Raw genomic sequence first — 17842 nt, forward strand, 5'->3', positions numbered from 1 at the left:
ATCCCACCATCCCACCATCTCACCAGCCCTCCATCCCTCCATCCCTCCATCCATCCCACCATCCCACCATCTCACCAGCCCTCCATTCATCCATCCCTCCATCCATCCCACCATCCCACCATCTCACCATCCCACCATCCCACCATCTCACCATCCCTCCATCCATCCCACCATCTCACCATCCCTCCATCCATCCCACCATCTCACCAGCCCTCCATTCATCCATCCCTCCATCCATCCCACCATCCCTCCATCCCATCATTCCTCCACCTTCCTTCTTTCTGATGAGGATGTTGTGGCATATTTTCCTCATGCAGCTTGTGGGGCAGACTTGTTAAACTTGTTTTTTGTGTGTAAAGCCAACCTGCTTTCACTAATGTTCATGAAACTGTCACAGAAAGAAATAAAAATAAAACATTATCTACTGATTAAGAAGCCTACCTTTGGAGTTTTGTTGGGTTATGACGGAGGATCAACCTTCTCATGGGTTCTTCTGTTAAGTTTGAAACTCAAGTTTTGTTCTCTGTTTGATTAATTATTAAATATAATGCATTCAAACAGGAACTCTCTCAACTCATCACTTAAATACAACGTTAACATGTTGGGTGTTTCCTCCTCTGCAGATGACACAGTGAATAAATAAACTAATGAACACAACGTGTGATTATTTCACACTTTGATGAGTCTCAGTCGTGTGTTTTCACTCCTGGAAGTTCTTGTGATTTGAGGATGTTTCATTTAATCTGTTGCATGTGTTATTATTGGTTTATCACTTGTCCACACATGCATTGATGGTTAACAGCTCATTAATGTACCTGTATCTATTGCATGCTACATCTTTATAGCTCAAAATTATTAGGATCTACATCTCTGGCATTCTTGAGACATTTTTCAGGCTGTTGACTGATGCTCAGGTGTGATGCTGGAGAAGCCCACATCACATCACCAGTGAGGAGAGAGCATTGAAACAGGGACTTCCCTGAGCCTCCATCATCTGCAGGGAGGGAAAAAGCACTCGCACACACACCGCCTCCCACACACACACACGCACACTGTGCTGAGAGCTAGCAAGAGGCTTTACAGCTTCACACGAAATCGAGACAAAGGGACTGTAACCTGCCACAATGGAGGAAAACATGGATGAATCTCAGAGCCAGAAAGGTAGGACCGAGGAGTAATTTCTACGTTTTTATCTTCCATCAGCTGCTTCTTTCTGTGATTGTTCTGTTTGTTCATCCCTCTCGGTGTCAAAGGATTCCTTTGTGTGAGTGTTTTGGTCAGATAAAAAGAAGAAGCGTTCATACCCTGCAGAAGAAAACACACCTCACATTTCTGCACGTTTAATTTGAACAGTTCCTCGCTGCAGTTAGCAGAAATGATTTTCCTCGTCGTTTTTCTCAGCAGAAACAAAGAGACAGGCTGTGAATTTTAATGGAGCCATCTATATGTCTGCTGCTGATAACACCCCAGCATCACGGGAGCTGGTTTTCCCGAGTGTTTGGATGAATGATGCAGAAAAAGGCAGATTGTTTGGGTAGAGCATGAGAGGAGCTGATAGACACTGGAGGGTCGTGTTGTTTGGGAGGCTGAATGGACAGATGGACGGACAGATGGATGGATGGAAGGATGGAAGGAGGAGGTGGGAGTGGCTGGGGGGAGGAAAGCGGGAGAAGTGGGTGACAGAGGGAGGGAGCGTGGGGCAAAACCTTGAAATAAAGAGTAAAAATCAGAGGGAGGGGGGGATAAGTGGGGCAGTGATTGATGCCTCCTTTGAGATTTTCTTTGTTAGCCTCCATTGTTGGCGCTTCACGCTTGTCTGAACGCCTTTCCCTCACCCTTCTCCCTTCTCTGCATGCCCCCCCCCCTTCTTTGCTGTCTGTGTCGCTTCCTACCCTTTCCCTCCATTTTCTTCCTATCTCTCTATCAGCAGCCCTCTCCCTTTTCTCAGCAGATTTCAGGCAGAGCGCTCTGCTGCTTTCTGTTTCTGCCTCTTCTGCTTCGACTCAGCGTTGGCATGGTTCCCTCTTTCATCCCATTTCTGATCTTTTCAACACATTCCATGTAAATCAGATCTAATCTCTCACAGTTTTCTGGAGGCAGCGTATTGATGTTTTCAGGCATTCTCTGAAAATGATCATTATTGTTGTTGTTGTTGTTGTTGGCGCTCAGAATGGGCGTGTCCGTCTTCTTCATCGCACCTTCTCTCTTAAATCAAACGTACACGGCGCTGCTCGCACACATTCAGACACAAACCATACCTGAGGCATTGTTCAAACATATCACCTTATTAACGTTTATTAACACTGTATCTATGGTAACACCATTAAAGCACTGTCTTCTGTTTTGTGATAGGCTGATTTGTGTGTGTTTTCTGGATGGAACCTGTTTCAGCCAATCAGAGAGCTGAATGGTGTTCAAGCAAACGTGATTTTTCTTTCCTGCCACTTTTTTTTTAAGCTTTCACCCCCACTCCTTCTGTTCATCCATTTAATCTGTTCCCATCCTGAAAGCGCCACCTTCTCTCATCTTCTGTTCAATTTCTCTCCATCTTCTCTGTATCTTCTCTCTCCTTCTCTTCAATTTCTCTCCATCTTCTGTTAAATTTCTTTCCATCTTCTCTTTAATTTCTCTCCATCTTCTGTTAAATTTCTTTCTATCTTCTCTTTAATTTTTCTCCATCTTCTCTGCATCTCTTCTCTATCTTCTCTTCATCTTCTCTCCATCTAAATAAGGATACATTTCCTTTTGATATGGAAAGTAAATTGTTATCATCAATAATGTTGTCTGACTGGCAGCAGAACAGCTCATGAAAAAGATGAGAAACTTCAGGTAAAGATAGTTAGAGAGTTAGAAAGATAGAAAGTTAAAGTTTCTGTTTGCAGCAGCTGCCAATCAAAGTCCACATTTACCTTCATTCAACAGCGTGCTGAAGAATCTGAGGCACCAAGCCTCTGTGGAGCAAACTGTGAAATGTTCAGCGGATGTTCTCACAAAGTACAGATCGGATAGTGAAAGTGACTCACAGTTGGAGCTCCTGATTAAACACAGGTGATAAAATGTTTGGGTCTTTCATACAAAGTTGCAGGTCAAAGAAAACAAGAAATTTTGTGAGATGCCACCTAAAGAAAGAGCTGAAATACAACACCTGAAATGAATTTCCTCTATAATTTGGCCTGGATGTGAACAGCCTGGGGAGCTCGAAGGTTTCTGTCGGTGGAGGCCCCCTCCCCCCAGCCCCCCCCCTCCCCCCCCAGGACGAATCACACATTCCATCGGGTTCGGGAACACCTCGGACACCTAAACAGTGAAAGTGTTGCTGGATACGCTGCGTATGCTGCAACAGTGATGGATGAATGACGGCTCAGTTTCAGCTAACAGAGCTAAAGCTCGTAGGTTTAGTTGTTCTTAGATTCATTTAAATTGGTTTTATTATCTTATTATAGAATAGAATAGAATAGAATAGAATAGAATAGAAAAGAAAATTATGTAATGTAATTATGTAAAATTATGTAGTACAAAGGAACAGTCCATGAATTATTCATCAGTATACAATAAGATTTACGAGGCATCATTTAATTTGCCTTCTGGCTGTAAACAAAATAAACCATAGAAGAAGCACAATGTTTTAGAATTGATGGTGAAGCTCGTCAGGCCTCCTCTGGGTTATACTGACACACGTCCGTGTCGGTGGAACACTCAGCTCCGACTTTCCTTCTCTGTTTTTCACAGCTGTGGATAATAAATCATTAAAGTCTCATGATATTTAATTAGCTCTGAAAGTTTAACAGCCACAGAATGACAGCTTTAGATCCATCTGAGCTCCTTAAAAGCATCTCAAGCTGTTTGTTCAGGTGCATCTTTTTTACTTCCCTTTCATTTTTACAGTGAATGATAATCTGCTGCAGGTCAGTTTTCTGCTGCTCGAGTTGTTATCATGAGACACATTTGCATGATATTTATGTGGAGCTGTGTGGAACAGGGGCCTGGTGGTGCTTTTAACTGTTGATGATGGCAGGTTTGAACCCAGCCGACATTAACTGTAATGGTAGTTTACAGTATAAACCGATGGATGATTTCTGTCCTCCACACGACTCGTGTAGCCTCCATATTTGTGAATGAAAGTGATGGAGCAGGGTTCACAACTGCAGCCTGAACGCTGCCATTAGTATTTGCACAATTCAGTTTCTCATTTTGTGCAAATAAAAAAACACATTGAACATTTTTAATTGAACATGTTTGTTGATTCTGTCAATAAAACCTTTACAGTGGTCATCACGCAGTCCAAAACTCTGATAATTGAGTTCAACACTGAGCAAAAATGGATGTAAGTCAACAAAAATGTGGAAAATGAGTTGGATTGCATGAACTTACTGTAATTTGTGACAGAGAGCATGTTTTATTCTTCGGGTATCTGATGGCTTCCTCTGCAGTGGATTCACCCACAAAATAATCTTCTTTAGGAAATGACACGTCTGGATGATCCAGCAGCTGAATTCGACTGTTCTGCCCACAGTGGGTCTGCATCCCTGCTGCTCCAACAGTCCAACAGTAGGAGGAAAACTAAAGGTCTGTCCCTGTTAATGAGAACTGGGACAGGGAAAAGGGGAGCAGACAGTTTGAGATGACAGGGTTCATCAGATAACAACACAACACAAAGAGCAGCCTGCAGCAGACTGTCTGCTGCGTTTGTTTGATGGTTCCTGTTTGATCTTCAGCTGGAATTATGTGGCACTCGGTTTCTGGTAAATTTAGTTCCTCAGAAAGGATTTTACCCAGGAAACTCTGTGTGTTTCACACAGAATGTGCACCTACTCTGATCATCTCACTCATAAACCCCAGTTAGATAGATAGAGTGGTGACAGATAACAGGGTTTCAGGTGTGTTTGTGGTGTGGTGTCAGGCTGCTGCTGAAGTCTGTGTGAACACACACTGTAACTGATAGCAGACTTGGAGTCTTTGCCCCATCCTTTTCATTATAGTGACCACTAATGGAAAGGAACTTAATGCAGAGGTGAATAAGTCGATACAAATGGACTTAGCAGGGCAGGGAGGGAGGAAACAGGGACCGGAGAGGCAGCTGAGCCTCTTTTCTGTCTTTCTGAAGGGAATTTCATCTGTTCAGCTCTGCAGCCTGTCAGTGTTTCACCTTTACTGACAGGGAGCAGATGGCTGAACGCTGTGTGTGGAGCAGGTTAACTCTATATATAATTGTGACATGTAGTGCTGGTGGAGGTTTGACCCACCAGCTCTTTGAACCAGATATTCGCAGTTATTTAATCGCTGGTGCTCAGGTGAACTGACACTCTTATCACACATCTACAGCACGTCTGGTTTCTGTGGGAAATCGGTGCTCGTGTCGGAGCAGTGAATGTTTTTGTGCTTCCTGTATCAAAATAAAAATCCTCTCTATCTGTGAAACAACAAGCGCTGCTGCTTTCTCAGCGTCCTGGCAGCGTTGCCTGTTCGTGGAGTCGCTCCAGCCTCAGTCTGAGGATGACATCATCACCACAGTCTGTCTCTGTGCTGCTGCTCTGAAGGGAGGGGTTCAGATTCTCCATGAACATCACGACACTAACGGAAAAACGACACTTTTTTCCGTCTAACTGTAGCTAAATCCTGCATATGAATTATTGTTGAAATGCTGGAGTTGGAGAGGCTTTCCTCTGCTGTGAATGATCGTCTTGGTCTGTTTGGCTTGTATTTAAAGGTGCACACATGCAGTTTATTCAGGGCGGTGTTTGCACACTGAAAGATGTCATCACATGCAGTTAACTCCTGTGACCTGTCCTTGGTGTACCTGCCTCTCACCCCCCAGGTGAGAGGAGGAAGCCAGTACAGAGCATGGATGGATGAATGAATGACACAATGAACTACAGTTATCTTTTCATTCAGTCTTTCTTTTTATCATCCTTTTCTCTCAATTCGGTATCTTTGTTTGTAATTGTACGAAAAATATCTGAATTTAGAGATTTTGCACTTTTGACAGTAATATTTTATACAAGATCCAAAGAGACCCGTAGAGGCCGCCCGTAGCCCGGAGAGGCTCATCGTGAGTGTGCGGAGTGATGAAGAAGAAAGGAGGACAGCTGAGAAATGGAGGATCATAAATCAGCACAGTCAAAGAAGAGAAAACCTGAAGATGGAAAAGAATGATCAACATGAATGAGGCTTTTCTCTGGGTGGAAATCACAGATGAACTTCAGGTCTGCAGAGTTTTTTCTCCTGATCAGGTTTTGGTCTCAGACGTTGATGCATTTTGATGTGAGATGGTGGGTGGACGACGCTTGAGATAGTAGCTCTCTCCAAATTAGATGGCAGTAAATGCATCACACTCCTCCTTTAATCTGTAATCCATTTGTGGAGCTTTTCATTCTGCAATTCGGTCCGCAGAGTTTAAAGAGATTAACTTCCTTTGTGTTCTTGATGACATTTGACCAGATGTTGATCCAACAGCTTCTCAGTTCAGTTTGAAGTTAACTGTATCTTTAAGTCAGTGCATGAAATATCGAGATGGTTTAAAGAAAGTTACCCTTTAAAAGTGTAGTTTAACCTCACAGGTAACTTTGAGCAGAGCCTGACCCGTCAGCCAGTTCAGTTTTCAGTGCCTCCAGGCAGACTGAACTGATTGGCCCCGCTGGGTCTCCCTCCTGAACCTTTACAGATCTGTATTGAGCATCTCTGAAAAAAACACAAATGGCAGCTCAGTGTAATCTGAGAGATAATCTGTTCTGGAGGAAAGTGAAGATGCCTGTGAGGATACCAATAATCAGAGTATCGGCACAGAGTGAGAAACCTTTTTTATGCTGAAGTACTGATGGGCGTGTTGTTGGCTTGCTCTGCTGTTTCATTCACTCCACCGGTAACACCTGGATCATTTTACAGGTAAGCGTGTTACCAGAGCTGTTAGTTTGCTGGTGTTAACTGAAGGAACACAGTTCTGTGTGAGCGATAACAGACCGTTTGATTGGCAGCTCAGAGATCGTTTCAGGACAGGAGGCCACGCCAGCAGAGGCTGCTGACTGTTTCACAGCTTTATATATATATATATATATATATATATATATATATATATATATATATATATATATATATATATATATATATATATATATATATGTATGTACAGGGAGCTCCTTTAGAAAAAATTAAAGCATATTAATCCTTCCAACCTGTTCAGACACACCTGCTCATGTTTGATTGTCTCCAGTCTAAATATTCGCCTGTGTCTGGGTTACACTTGGCTGTGCTGAACACTTCTTGGCCTTGATGTTGCAGTGGGGCTGAACTTGTCATTTTCCATTAGAGTAGGACTCTGAGTGCATCTTCAGGCCACTTTGTGTGTTTGTTTCGTGCTGTAGTTGTGTCTGTGTGACAGCTCTAAGACACAGACACAGCTGCTATGTTTGTCTGTCAGCCGATCAGGCGAGACAGACGTGTCCAGATTGCTTATGGCTCACACAGTGATCACAGACTGAAGATCCTCTTCTTTCTCATCTGCTGATCAGTTTTTCTCCCACAGCTGAAGGTGATGTCGTCACATGAACAAAGTCTAATGATTTAATAAAATACGGCTTCTCTGGACCCTCACAGAATAGTTCATGATTTTAGAATTTAAACACATTTCTTCAAATGCTTCTCAAGTTTGTGCGCAGATGGTGGTCCTTTAAAAAAAGTCTAAAATCAGACCCAGACAACACTCTCCAGCTCCTCCTGGGGATACCGAGGAGTTCCCAGACCAGTTGGGATGTATAATCCCTCCAGTGAGCCTGGATAGGTTTAGCCTACAGGTGTAGCCTGTGCAGGTGTAGCCTGTGCAGGTTTAGCCTGGATAGGTTTAGCCTGTGCAGGTGTAGCCTGTGCAGGTGTAGCCTGGAGAGGTTTAGCCTTGACAGGTGTAGCCTGTGCAGCTGTAGCCTGTGCAGCTGTAGCCTGGGCAGGTGTAGCCTGGGCAGGTGTAGCCTGGGCAGCTGTAGCCTGTGCAGGTGTAGCCTGTGCAGCTGTAGCCTGTGCAGCTGTAGCCTGTGCAGGTGTAGCCTGTGCAGCTGTAGCCTGTGCAGCTGTAGCCTGGGCAGGTGTAGCCTGGGCAGGTGTAGCCTGTGCAGCTGTAGCCTGGGCAGGTGTAGCCTGTGCAGCTGTAGCCTGTGTAGCTGTAGCCTGTGCAGCTGTAGCCTGTGCAGGTGTAGCCTGTTCAGCTGTAGCCTGGGCAGGTGTAGGCTGTGCAGGTGTAGCATGTGCAGGTGTAGCCTGTGCAGCTGTAGCCTGTGCAGGTGTAGCCTGGGCAGCTGTAGCCTGTGCAGCTGTAGCCTGGGCAGGTGTAGCCTGGGCAGGTGTAGACTGGGCAGCTGTAGCCTGTGCAGGTGTAGCCTGGGCAGGTGTAGCCTGTGCAGCTGTAGCCTGTGCAGCTGTAGCCTGGGCAGGTGTAGCCTGGGCAGGTGTAGCCTGTGCAGCTGTAGCCTGTGCAGCTGTAGCCTGGGCAGGTGTAGCCTGTGCAGCTGTAGCCTGGGCAGGTGTAGGCTGTGCAGGTGTAGCCTGTGCAGCTGTAGCCTGGGCAGGTGTAGCCTGGGCAGCTGTAGCCTGTGCAGGTGTAGCCTGGGCAGGTGTAGCCTGTGCAGCTGTAGCCTGTGCAGCTGTAGCCTGGGCAGGTGTAGCCTGGGCAGGTGTAGCCTGTGCAGCTGTAGCCTGGGCAGGTGTAGCCTGTGCAGCTGTAGCCTGGACAGGTGTAGGCTGTGCAGGTGTAGCCTGTGCAGCTGTAGCCTGGGCAGGTGTAGCCTGGGCAGGTGTAGGCTGTGCAGGTGTAGCCTGGGCAGGTGTAGCCTGGGCAGGTGTAGCCTGGGCAGGTGTAGCCTGTGCAGCTGTAGCCTGTGCAGCTGTAGCCTGGGCAGGTGTAGCCTGTGCAGCTGTAGCCTGGGCAGGTGTAGGCTGTGCAGGTGTAGCCTGTGCAGCTGTAGCCTGGGCAGGTGTAGCCTGGGCAGCTGTAGCCTGTGCAGGTGTAGCCTGGGCAGGTGTAGCCTGTGCAGCTGTAGCCTGTGCAGCTGTAGCCTGGGCAGGTGTAGCCTGGGCAGGTGTAGCCTGTGCAGCTGTAGCCTGGGCAGGTGTAGCCTGTGCAGCTGTAGCCTGGACAGGTGTAGGCTGTGCAGGTGTAGCCTGTGCAGCTGTAGCCTGGGCAGGTGTAGCCTGGGCAGGTGTAGGCTGTGCAGGTGTAGCCTGTGCAGCTGTAGCCTGGGCAGGTGTAGCCTGGGCAGGTGTAGCCTGTGCAGCTGTAGCCTGTGCAGCTGTAGCCTGGGCAGGTGTAGCCTGGGCAGGTGTAGCCTGTGCAGCTGTAGCCTGTGCAGCTGTAGCCTGGGCAGGTGTAGCCTGTGCAGCTGTAGCCTGGGCAGGTGTAGGCTGTGCAGGTGTAGCCTGTGCAGCTGTAGCCTGGGCAGGTGTAGCCTGGGCAGGTGTAGCCTGTGCAGCTGTAGCCTGTGCAGCTGTAGCCTGGGCAGGTGTAGCCTGGGCAGGTGTAGCCTGTGCAGCTGTAGCCTGTGCAGCTGTAGCCTGGGCAGGTGTAGCCTGTGCAGCTGTAGCCTGGGCAGGTGTAGGCTGTGCAGGTGTAGCCTGTGCAGCTGTAGCCTGGGCAGGTGTAGCCTGGGCAGGTGTAGGCTGTGCAGGTGTAGCCTGTGCAGCTGTAGCCTGGGCAGCTGTAGCCTGGGCAGGTGTAGCCTGGGCAGGTGTAGCCTGTGCAGCTGTAGCCTGTGCAGCTGTAGCCTGGGCAGGTGTAGGCTGTGCAGGTGTAGCCTGTGCAGCTGTAGCCTGGGCAGGTGTAGCCTGGGCAGGTGTAGGCTGTGCAGGTGTAGCCTGTGCAGCTGTAGCCTGGGCAGCTGTAGCCTGGGCAGGTGTAGCCTGGGCAGGTGTAGCCTGTGCAGCTGTAGCCTGTGCAGGTGTAGCCTGGGCAGGTGTAGGCTGTGCAGGTGTAGCCTGTGCAGCTGTAGCCTGGGCAGCTGTAGCCTGTGCAGGTGTAGCCTGTGCAGGTGTAGCCTGGGCAGGTGTAGCCTGTGCAGCTGTAGCCTGGGCAGGTGTAGGCTGTGCAGCTGTAGCCTGTGCAGCTGTAGCCTGGGCAGGTGTAGCCTGGGCAGGTGTAGGCTGTGCAGGTGTAGCCTGTGCAGCTGCAGCCTGGGCAGCTGTAGCCTGGGCAGGTGTAGCCTGGGCAGGTGTAGCCTGTGCAGCTGTAGCCTGTGCAGCTGTAGCCTGGGCAGGTGTAGCCTGTGCAGCTGTAGCCTGGGCAGGTGTAGGCTGTGCAGGTGTAGCCTGTGCAGCTGAAGCCTGGGCAGCTGTAGCCTGGGCAGGTGTAGCCTGGGCAGGTGTAGCCTGTGCAGCTGTAGCCTGTGCAGCTGTAGCCTGGGCGGGTGTAAACCTGTAGCAGGTGGTAAGTTGCACAGATTGCATGTTGTTGAAAAATGAAAGTTGGGATATTAACTAAAGTAGTGGACTGTTGAGGCAGAAGAAACTCACCAAAAACAGTAAAACAGTAAAATGAGAACTTTCCCTAAATCCTTTCCCTGTGAGTTCGGTCAATTCCATCGTCATTACTTTTTATTTCCACACTAACACGAGATCTCAAGACTTACAGCGGCCATTATAAGTGGAATTCATACTAGCACGTACATAACCATCTGTGATGCTCTCGCCCAACACAGAGTGAAGGATTGTGGGTATTATTTCAACACAAACGGGCTTGCATGCAGTCTCAGGCAGACGCTAACAACGTTCGCTACACGTAAGAAGCTTAAGGCCTCAGGGGGCCTGTGACAAAAGCAGATCTCTGACCACTACAACTCCCAGAGAAAAGCTAAAGAACCAACACAGCCAACAGTCCACGTCTTAGGCTGTACCACATATTCTGAGACTGCTTGCGAGTGGCAGCAAAAGAAGCTTCCCTCTCTCTGGTGACCTCCTCCAGCTCTTTCAGGGGGACACCGAGGTGTTCGTTAGCTAGCCAAAAGATATCATCTCTGCTCTGGAGCCTCCATTTGGAGGAATGCATGAACCACCTCATCTGGCTCTTCTCGATGTGGAGGAGCAGCATTCCACACTGCTCCCGCTGGATCCCTGAGCTCCATATCCCTGAGGGAGAAGATGGGGGAAGTTGGTGAAATCTGCATTCATAGTGGCCTGGAGGAGAGGTTGACTGAGGCGGGCCTTGTAGTCAGTCCATGGAGTCTGAGCGGGCGTATCCTAAACGAGCATGAGACCACCCTCCTGGGGACCCACCACCTCCAGGAGGCTCCTAAAGGGTCTGGTTGGATGTGATTATGGGCAACAGGCCTGGGCGGTCTGATCCTCGGCTGCTGAAACTGACCAAACCAGTAAATATGGTAACTACATTTTCCTCCAGTGATGAAATAAATCCACGTCATAATATTTCAGTCACGTTCTTTGGTAAAAACACAGCTTCTCTGGGTCACAGAAGAGGTTACTATGACATACAGTGATTACAGTAATCCGTGTCACGGAAATCTGCTTCCAGCTTTTTTGTGATCATCTTCTCAAATAATCTGTTATTGTAACAAAGCAGCGATGCTGAAACGAGAAGCCGGTTGGACGAGTTTGATATTTCAGCTGGATTCATTTATTTATTACTTCACTATTTGGTTGAATATATTTTTACACTTTAATCTCTTTATAAAGAATGGCTCCAGAACTGATAAAGTAGGCATTGCATTAGTTGGCTGCTGTTCTATAAGTCAGTGTAAAGCTGATTAATGGGTGCAGCACCAGACTACAACATACTGAGAGTGATTTAGAGAGAAGGTTACACCAACGAGTCAGTCCATTCAGAACAGGTGGAGTTTGAGCAGGTGTTGTAGCTGTGAGTTAATGAATAAAAACTACAGCCCGTCATCAGTTACAGTTCATGATCCAAACATTAATAAAAGTTTAAAGCATCAGAAATATGTTGCCAACCGTTATCCATGAGAGGCCACCATCTGCCCGTGTTTTTAGCAAGCACATGAGATTTAGTGTGTACTTTACTAAATGAGCCTCATGATTTGACCTTATCGACCCTGCAGTAATTTCATTTGATGGAGCAGCAAATCGATGCTCGCTGCAGTGTCATCTGAAGGTATTTCTCTCAGCCAAACAAAGAAAACGTACGGAGACGCAGCGCGCAGCCGCTGGAGTTCAGCCTGTCCCAGTTTTTACCAGGTCACTGGGTCTTTCCTGCATTTAAAGCCCAAACATGGAGATATGATGAGGATTATAACATGGCTGGAATTCAGGACATACACTCAGTCTGAGACACAACTGCACAGTCAGACTCATGCAGATATGTGCACATAATGAAAATATTTATTTGCAACATGCTGCACAGCCTCCCCCACCACACACACACACACAGAGGCCCATAACACATTTATATCACAGCATCAGACTCCTCCTCGTGTGTGTTCGTCCATCTGAGCTGTGATGAATCTTTCTCTGTCTGCAAATGTCGGAGCCACATGGACATAAACTGACTCACAAGTCTGTTCAAAGACACAAAATGAGCATGAACCTCTTTTATTAAATGGAGTCAGTCAGAGCAAAATGGGACCTTCTTACTGGGCACAGCGGCCATCTTTGTTGCTCAGTTGGGGCCTCGCCGTTTGTTGGGAAACACGGTGAACGTGCGCGTCGTTGTTTCAACAAACTGAGACAGAAACGCTCGATGAGAGCAGACGAAAAGGCGGAGATGAAAATGGATGCTGTGTGTGTGAAAGTGTACATCACTGTGGCTGTAACACTCGCAGAGCAGCGCTGTTGCCATGACAACGCTACAGGCAAAGTGGGTCAGCAGGCTCCTGCCACACCCCTGTTGGCATGGCAACTAGGCTGGTCAATTAAACCTGTGCAGCATGATGACTCACACACACAAACCTTCTGTGTGCAACATGGAGGTGAAGCAGTGAAGCGATGAATGTGTGAACGTGTGAATGTCCTCGTCTGCTTGTAGGCTTCACTAAGTTGGTGTAGCTGCACGAATGCGTGTGCATGTGTGTGTGTGCTCATCAGGATTTGTCTGAATCAAACATCTTCATCATGTTTGTGGACAGACAGTCTGATGGGTGGAGCTGAGGAGGGATGAGCGAGCAGGAGACGGCTGGATGTGGTTGGCTGATACAGCTGTCAATCAAGCAAAGAAGTACCAAAATCCCTATTCAAGATTTTTTATAATTTAATTTAATTCAGTTCGATTCCGTTTTATTTATATGTCGCCAAATTACAACATTATATCATCGTATCAACTCCAGCCAGTTGGAATCGATTTATTGTAACACATAATCCATTTCATGAAATAGGCCTATAACAGCTTAACTATGGGATGTGTCAGGGTCACCTGAGCCATCCCTAACTGTAAGCTTTATCAGAAAGGAAAGTTTTAAGCCTGATCTTAAAGGTAGAGAGGGTGTCTGCTTCCTGAAGCCAAACTGGTTCCACAGAGAGGGGCCTGATAACTGAAGGCTCTGCCTCCCATTCTACTTTTAGAAACTCTGGGAACCACAAGTTAAACCTGCAGTCTAAGTGCTCTGTTCGTAAAGTATTTTTATAATGAGACCTTTAAGATATGATGGAGCTCGGTCATTAAGAGCTTTATATGTGAGGAGAAGAATCTTAAATTCTATTCTGAATTTAACAGGGAGCCAATGAAGAGTGAAACTGGTGGTCTCCTCTCACGCCTCCTGTTTGAGGGTCGTGATTCTCCTCCATCCACAGTCGTCTTAGGGAACGTTGTTGCTCGTTCATCAGTAAACACTTTGCAGTGATCTCTTCAACACCTCAGAAGCTTTGACAAAATGGAGGGTTGTTAATGTTTGTCAGACCTTTATGGAGACAAACTTGACCAGATCGGACCGGTCAGCTGTAGCTGCCACCTGATAAAACCAGCTACAACTCTGCCCTCAAACCAGACCAGGTCTCCCTCTTAAGATGTTACATTCTGCCATGTCCTTGTTATCACTGATATTCTTCTCCTAAACATGTAGTTTGGTGCCTAAACCTTAAGATTGATGTTGTGTTGTGCTGTGTTCTTGCACAGCTGTTGGAGAAACTGGACGAGCTGAAGTATCTGTGCCACAGCAGTTAGAACAGATGAGATTTTTGAGAAGACCTGTGTGGCCCAGCGTTGTGTTACACCACAGAGCTACGACCGAACAAAGAAAAGTGGGATGTTAAAGTCTTTCTGGGCCCCCCACACTCCCCCCTTATCTGGCTGCAGCTACAGTGAAATCACAGGCAGCCGCACAAGTGAGTCACTTGATGAAGCCTGAATTGTTGGTGCAGTTATGTAATGTGGCAGGTGCAGAACTCCAGTTAATGAGTCCAAACAGGAGAACGCCACAGAAAAAAACAGCAACCCTTCACCAACAGCGAATCGTTTGATGGTAACAACTGTGCAGAAGCAGCTATTATGATGATAAAATGAAGGCAAAGCAACAGCATCTGCACACTTAACATCATCAGGATTATTGCTGGAACGGGTGATGCTTTTCTTTTCAAGTTGAAATGTGTATATTCTTACAGTTCAGGACACTTTCTTACACAGCTAGTCTTGAAAGTTCTGAAGAAAATCTGCAGCATCATGGCAGGAAAGAAAGTTAAAGTTTTAAGTTAAAGCAGCCGACCGTAAACAGCTTGTGGAGTGGCAGCGGGATCATTCCTTAACTTGTGCTGTTGGTACATTGGCAGATTCCCCCGGATTCTGGTCATTAAAGGCAGCTAAGCTGCAAAAATCCTGGCTGCATCTCTGCACTGGGCAGAGAGGGTCCTTTCATAAGCACCTGATTTTACTTATTCAGCTGCTACAGATTAATGTGTGCACCAGAGCTGAAGTATTATTCAGGCTTTGTCTGTTAATGATATTTTTCCCTCGGTAAGCTGCTAACCAACCCGAGACCTCATAAGAGAATCCGGCTGCTCGCTGAAGCTTTCTGTCTGTGCTGTCATGAATAAAACTGTAAATTCTTCCTCTTTGCTGTAAATGCTGCTGTGCTTCACTCAGAGGAGGAATCCTTTCTGCCATCGATCTCTCTTTAGTTTCACCGCTCAGTTCCCTTTTTTAGAACTGGTTTGAATCTTCCTTCATGTTTGAGGGCTTCTTCCAGTTTCTCATTAAACCTAAACTCAAACACAACCTTTTGTTTTAAAGCACCACCTTCTCCTTTGATTATGGAAATTTTTCTGTGCCATCAGTTTGAATACGAATTTTTAATATTGAATTTTTACAGCATCAAAATCAGACTTTGAATTTGAAAAACCAACAGTGTAAAAAAATATATATATATATATATATTTCTAAAAACAGAAATCAGTGTAAAAAAATTCAACATCTAAAAAAAAATTCAACTTCAAAAAATTAAATGGAAAAAAATTCAATGGTAAAATATTCAATGGAATATTTGATTCTTTGACTCTAAAAGTCAAAGAATCAAATCCAGAATCAAATAGGCATGAAACAAACATCTTGGTACTTACGGCCGTTGATGCAAGTTATCCAGCTCTACTTTCACAGTCATGTGTTTCATGAGGGTTTCCTTCATGTTGGAGTGGGCTCCTGAGGGTCTATTTATAGAGACACCTTAAAACTAATCAAGTGGTTCAAACTGCCAGCCAAACAGCAAGAGAAAGTGGAGCTTTTGAGACTTTGGGGACGGCTCTGGAGCATCTGGACCTGATTGTGCAGAAAAGATATAACACAGAAGCTGTTCAGTCAGAGGCTTCTTCAGCTCTGCACCATAACCTGTTAAACTAGCTGCTTAATTCTTCTGATGCTTTTATTATGCGTATGTTTCTGTTTATTATTCTGTTATTATGATATTATATAGAGTTTGTGTGTTTAAAAGGAGGGTGTGCTGTAACCATCACAAGAACATGTTAAAGATGTCACAGCTGTCCCTGTTTGTGTGTCCAGGCTGCAAGGAGTGCTGTGAGCGATGTGTGGGCAGCCTGCCCTGGGCGTCTCTCATCGCCACCATCCTCCTCTACATGGGCGTGGCCTTGTTCTGTGGGTGTGGCCACGAGGCTCTGACCGGCACCGTCAACATCCTGCAGAACTACTTTGACGTCATCAGAGCTCCTGGAGATACGCTGGACGTGTTTATCATGTGAGTGACCGTCTGTAAAGACTTAAAATTGTAAAGATTATTTCTGTTTTATGGATGTAGGTGTTTCATTCTGATAAACAGCGGCGTTCTCAAAGCATATCATGGAAAACTCAAACTTTCACACTTTGATAAAATAATCTCACACATGGTAACTGTGTCCAACCTGCCACAGGTGGAGTTGTTCAGGGGTCTCTATTACAAACTTCCTTTGGGGAAGGAGGGCATCTCTGCACCGGCTGTGTTCTGACAGAAACTGATGTTTAGGACAAAGCACTGTGGTGATAAGACAGCTCACATCAACAGTAACAGCAGATAACTTTGGTCTTATTGAGAGGTCTTATCTGGCCGAACTTTCTTTTCTCAGTTTTAGCCTCCATCCACAATATTTGGCTGCATTCCTTCATGATTTCCCAAACTACGGCGCGGATCGAGGGTCACGTTCAATTAATGTGCCAATGTTCATGTTGTGTCAAAACAATTAGTGACATTAAGAGGAATTTACATTCTCTTATAATTAATGCATTCATTTTGACATCCCTCATGAACCAGGCAAATCTTATTGATCCGACAGTTATCTGCCGATCATGAGGGGGCCACAGGCCCCGCCCACTGTCTCCACAACCCTCCATCCCACATCTCAGAGTTGTTTTTGGCCGTCACACATGGTGATTAAGCTGAAGATGCACAGTTTGAAGTGTGCAAACATCAAGATGCAGCGTGGCATGTAAACAGATAAACACTCTGAATCACTGACACTGAGTGTGTGTGTGTGTGTGTGCGTCCTCTTCACAGCATCGACATCCTGAAGTACATCATTTATGGCCTTGCAGCTGGATTCTTTGTGTTTGGAGTGCTGTTGCTGGTGGAAGGATTTTTCACCACCGGAGCCATCAGGGATCTCTACGGAGAGTTCAAGATCACCGCCTGCGGACGCTGCCTCACTGCATTTGTAAGAAAACCCCGAAAGTCCCTAGCCTGGGAATTCCCATGCTGCTTTGCGCACGATTTCATTCACACTGCAAAGGCAGCCTGGAAACCACCGCCCTTATTTTTGCCTGAGTTAGGGAACCAATCACAGAACGGGGGGGGCAGCAAGACGATGACGACGTCTATGCGCTACACCGAAGCTTGTAGAATGTTAATCCAACATGGCAGCGGACACAACGTTACCGTTCGATGCAGCCTTAGAAAGTGTTTTAAGTAGCTTAGAACGCAAGTTTACTTTTATTTTACTTTTTTTTCTTCTTCCTCTTCGAATTTCTGTCGCTTTACATACGTCATCTGGTATAAGTGATACAATTGGCTATGAATCGCGCGCAAAGCAGCATGGGAAGAACCTGACGCCATTTGATAGACATTCGTAGCGCCCAATAAACGGCTCTAGGCATTCGTAAACCACGCCTCAAATACGAGAAAATGCACACCTAGTTCCCAGACCACCATCTCATCGAGATGTGGACGCGTCAGCCAGGCTAGAAAGTCCCAGAAACTAATCACATTTTAGATAACAGGTGCTAAGGAGATGTTGGGGAGGTCAAAAGTGACAAAAAGTACCATCAAACAACAGGCCAAGTGATCCTAAAGCTCCTGTCAACGGATGAAAAGATGATAAACATGAATTCACCCTTTTAACAGGTAACCCAGGTACAGGAAAGATGAATATCTATCAGCTGTACGTTTTTTCACCTTAACCAAGTATTAAACTGTGGAGAAGCTGGATTTTT

The 17842-nt window shown here is 46.3% G+C and overlaps 1 protein-coding gene across 1 annotated transcript in view; it reads left to right on the forward strand.

Annotated features, from left to right (window-relative positions):
• Positions 1–953: 953 nt before the first annotated feature.
• Positions 954–17842, forward strand: part of gpm6ab (glycoprotein M6Ab) — a 29362-nt gene continuing 12473 nt past the window's right edge. The window contains exons 1-3 of the mRNA XM_075463291.1: positions 954–1161; positions 15926–16118; positions 16911–17067. Coding sequence (XP_075319406.1) covers positions 1125–1161; positions 15926–16118; positions 16911–17067 — 387 coding nt within the window. The 5' untranslated portion in view covers positions 954–1124. The remainder of the gene's footprint in view (positions 1162–15925; positions 16119–16910; positions 17068–17842) is intronic.

The sequence above is a fragment of the Odontesthes bonariensis genome, chromosome 4 (assembly GCF_027942865.1).
Source record: "Odontesthes bonariensis isolate fOdoBon6 chromosome 4, fOdoBon6.hap1, whole genome shotgun sequence".
Taxonomy (NCBI): Eukaryota; Metazoa; Chordata; class Actinopteri; order Atheriniformes; family Atherinopsidae; genus Odontesthes; species Odontesthes bonariensis.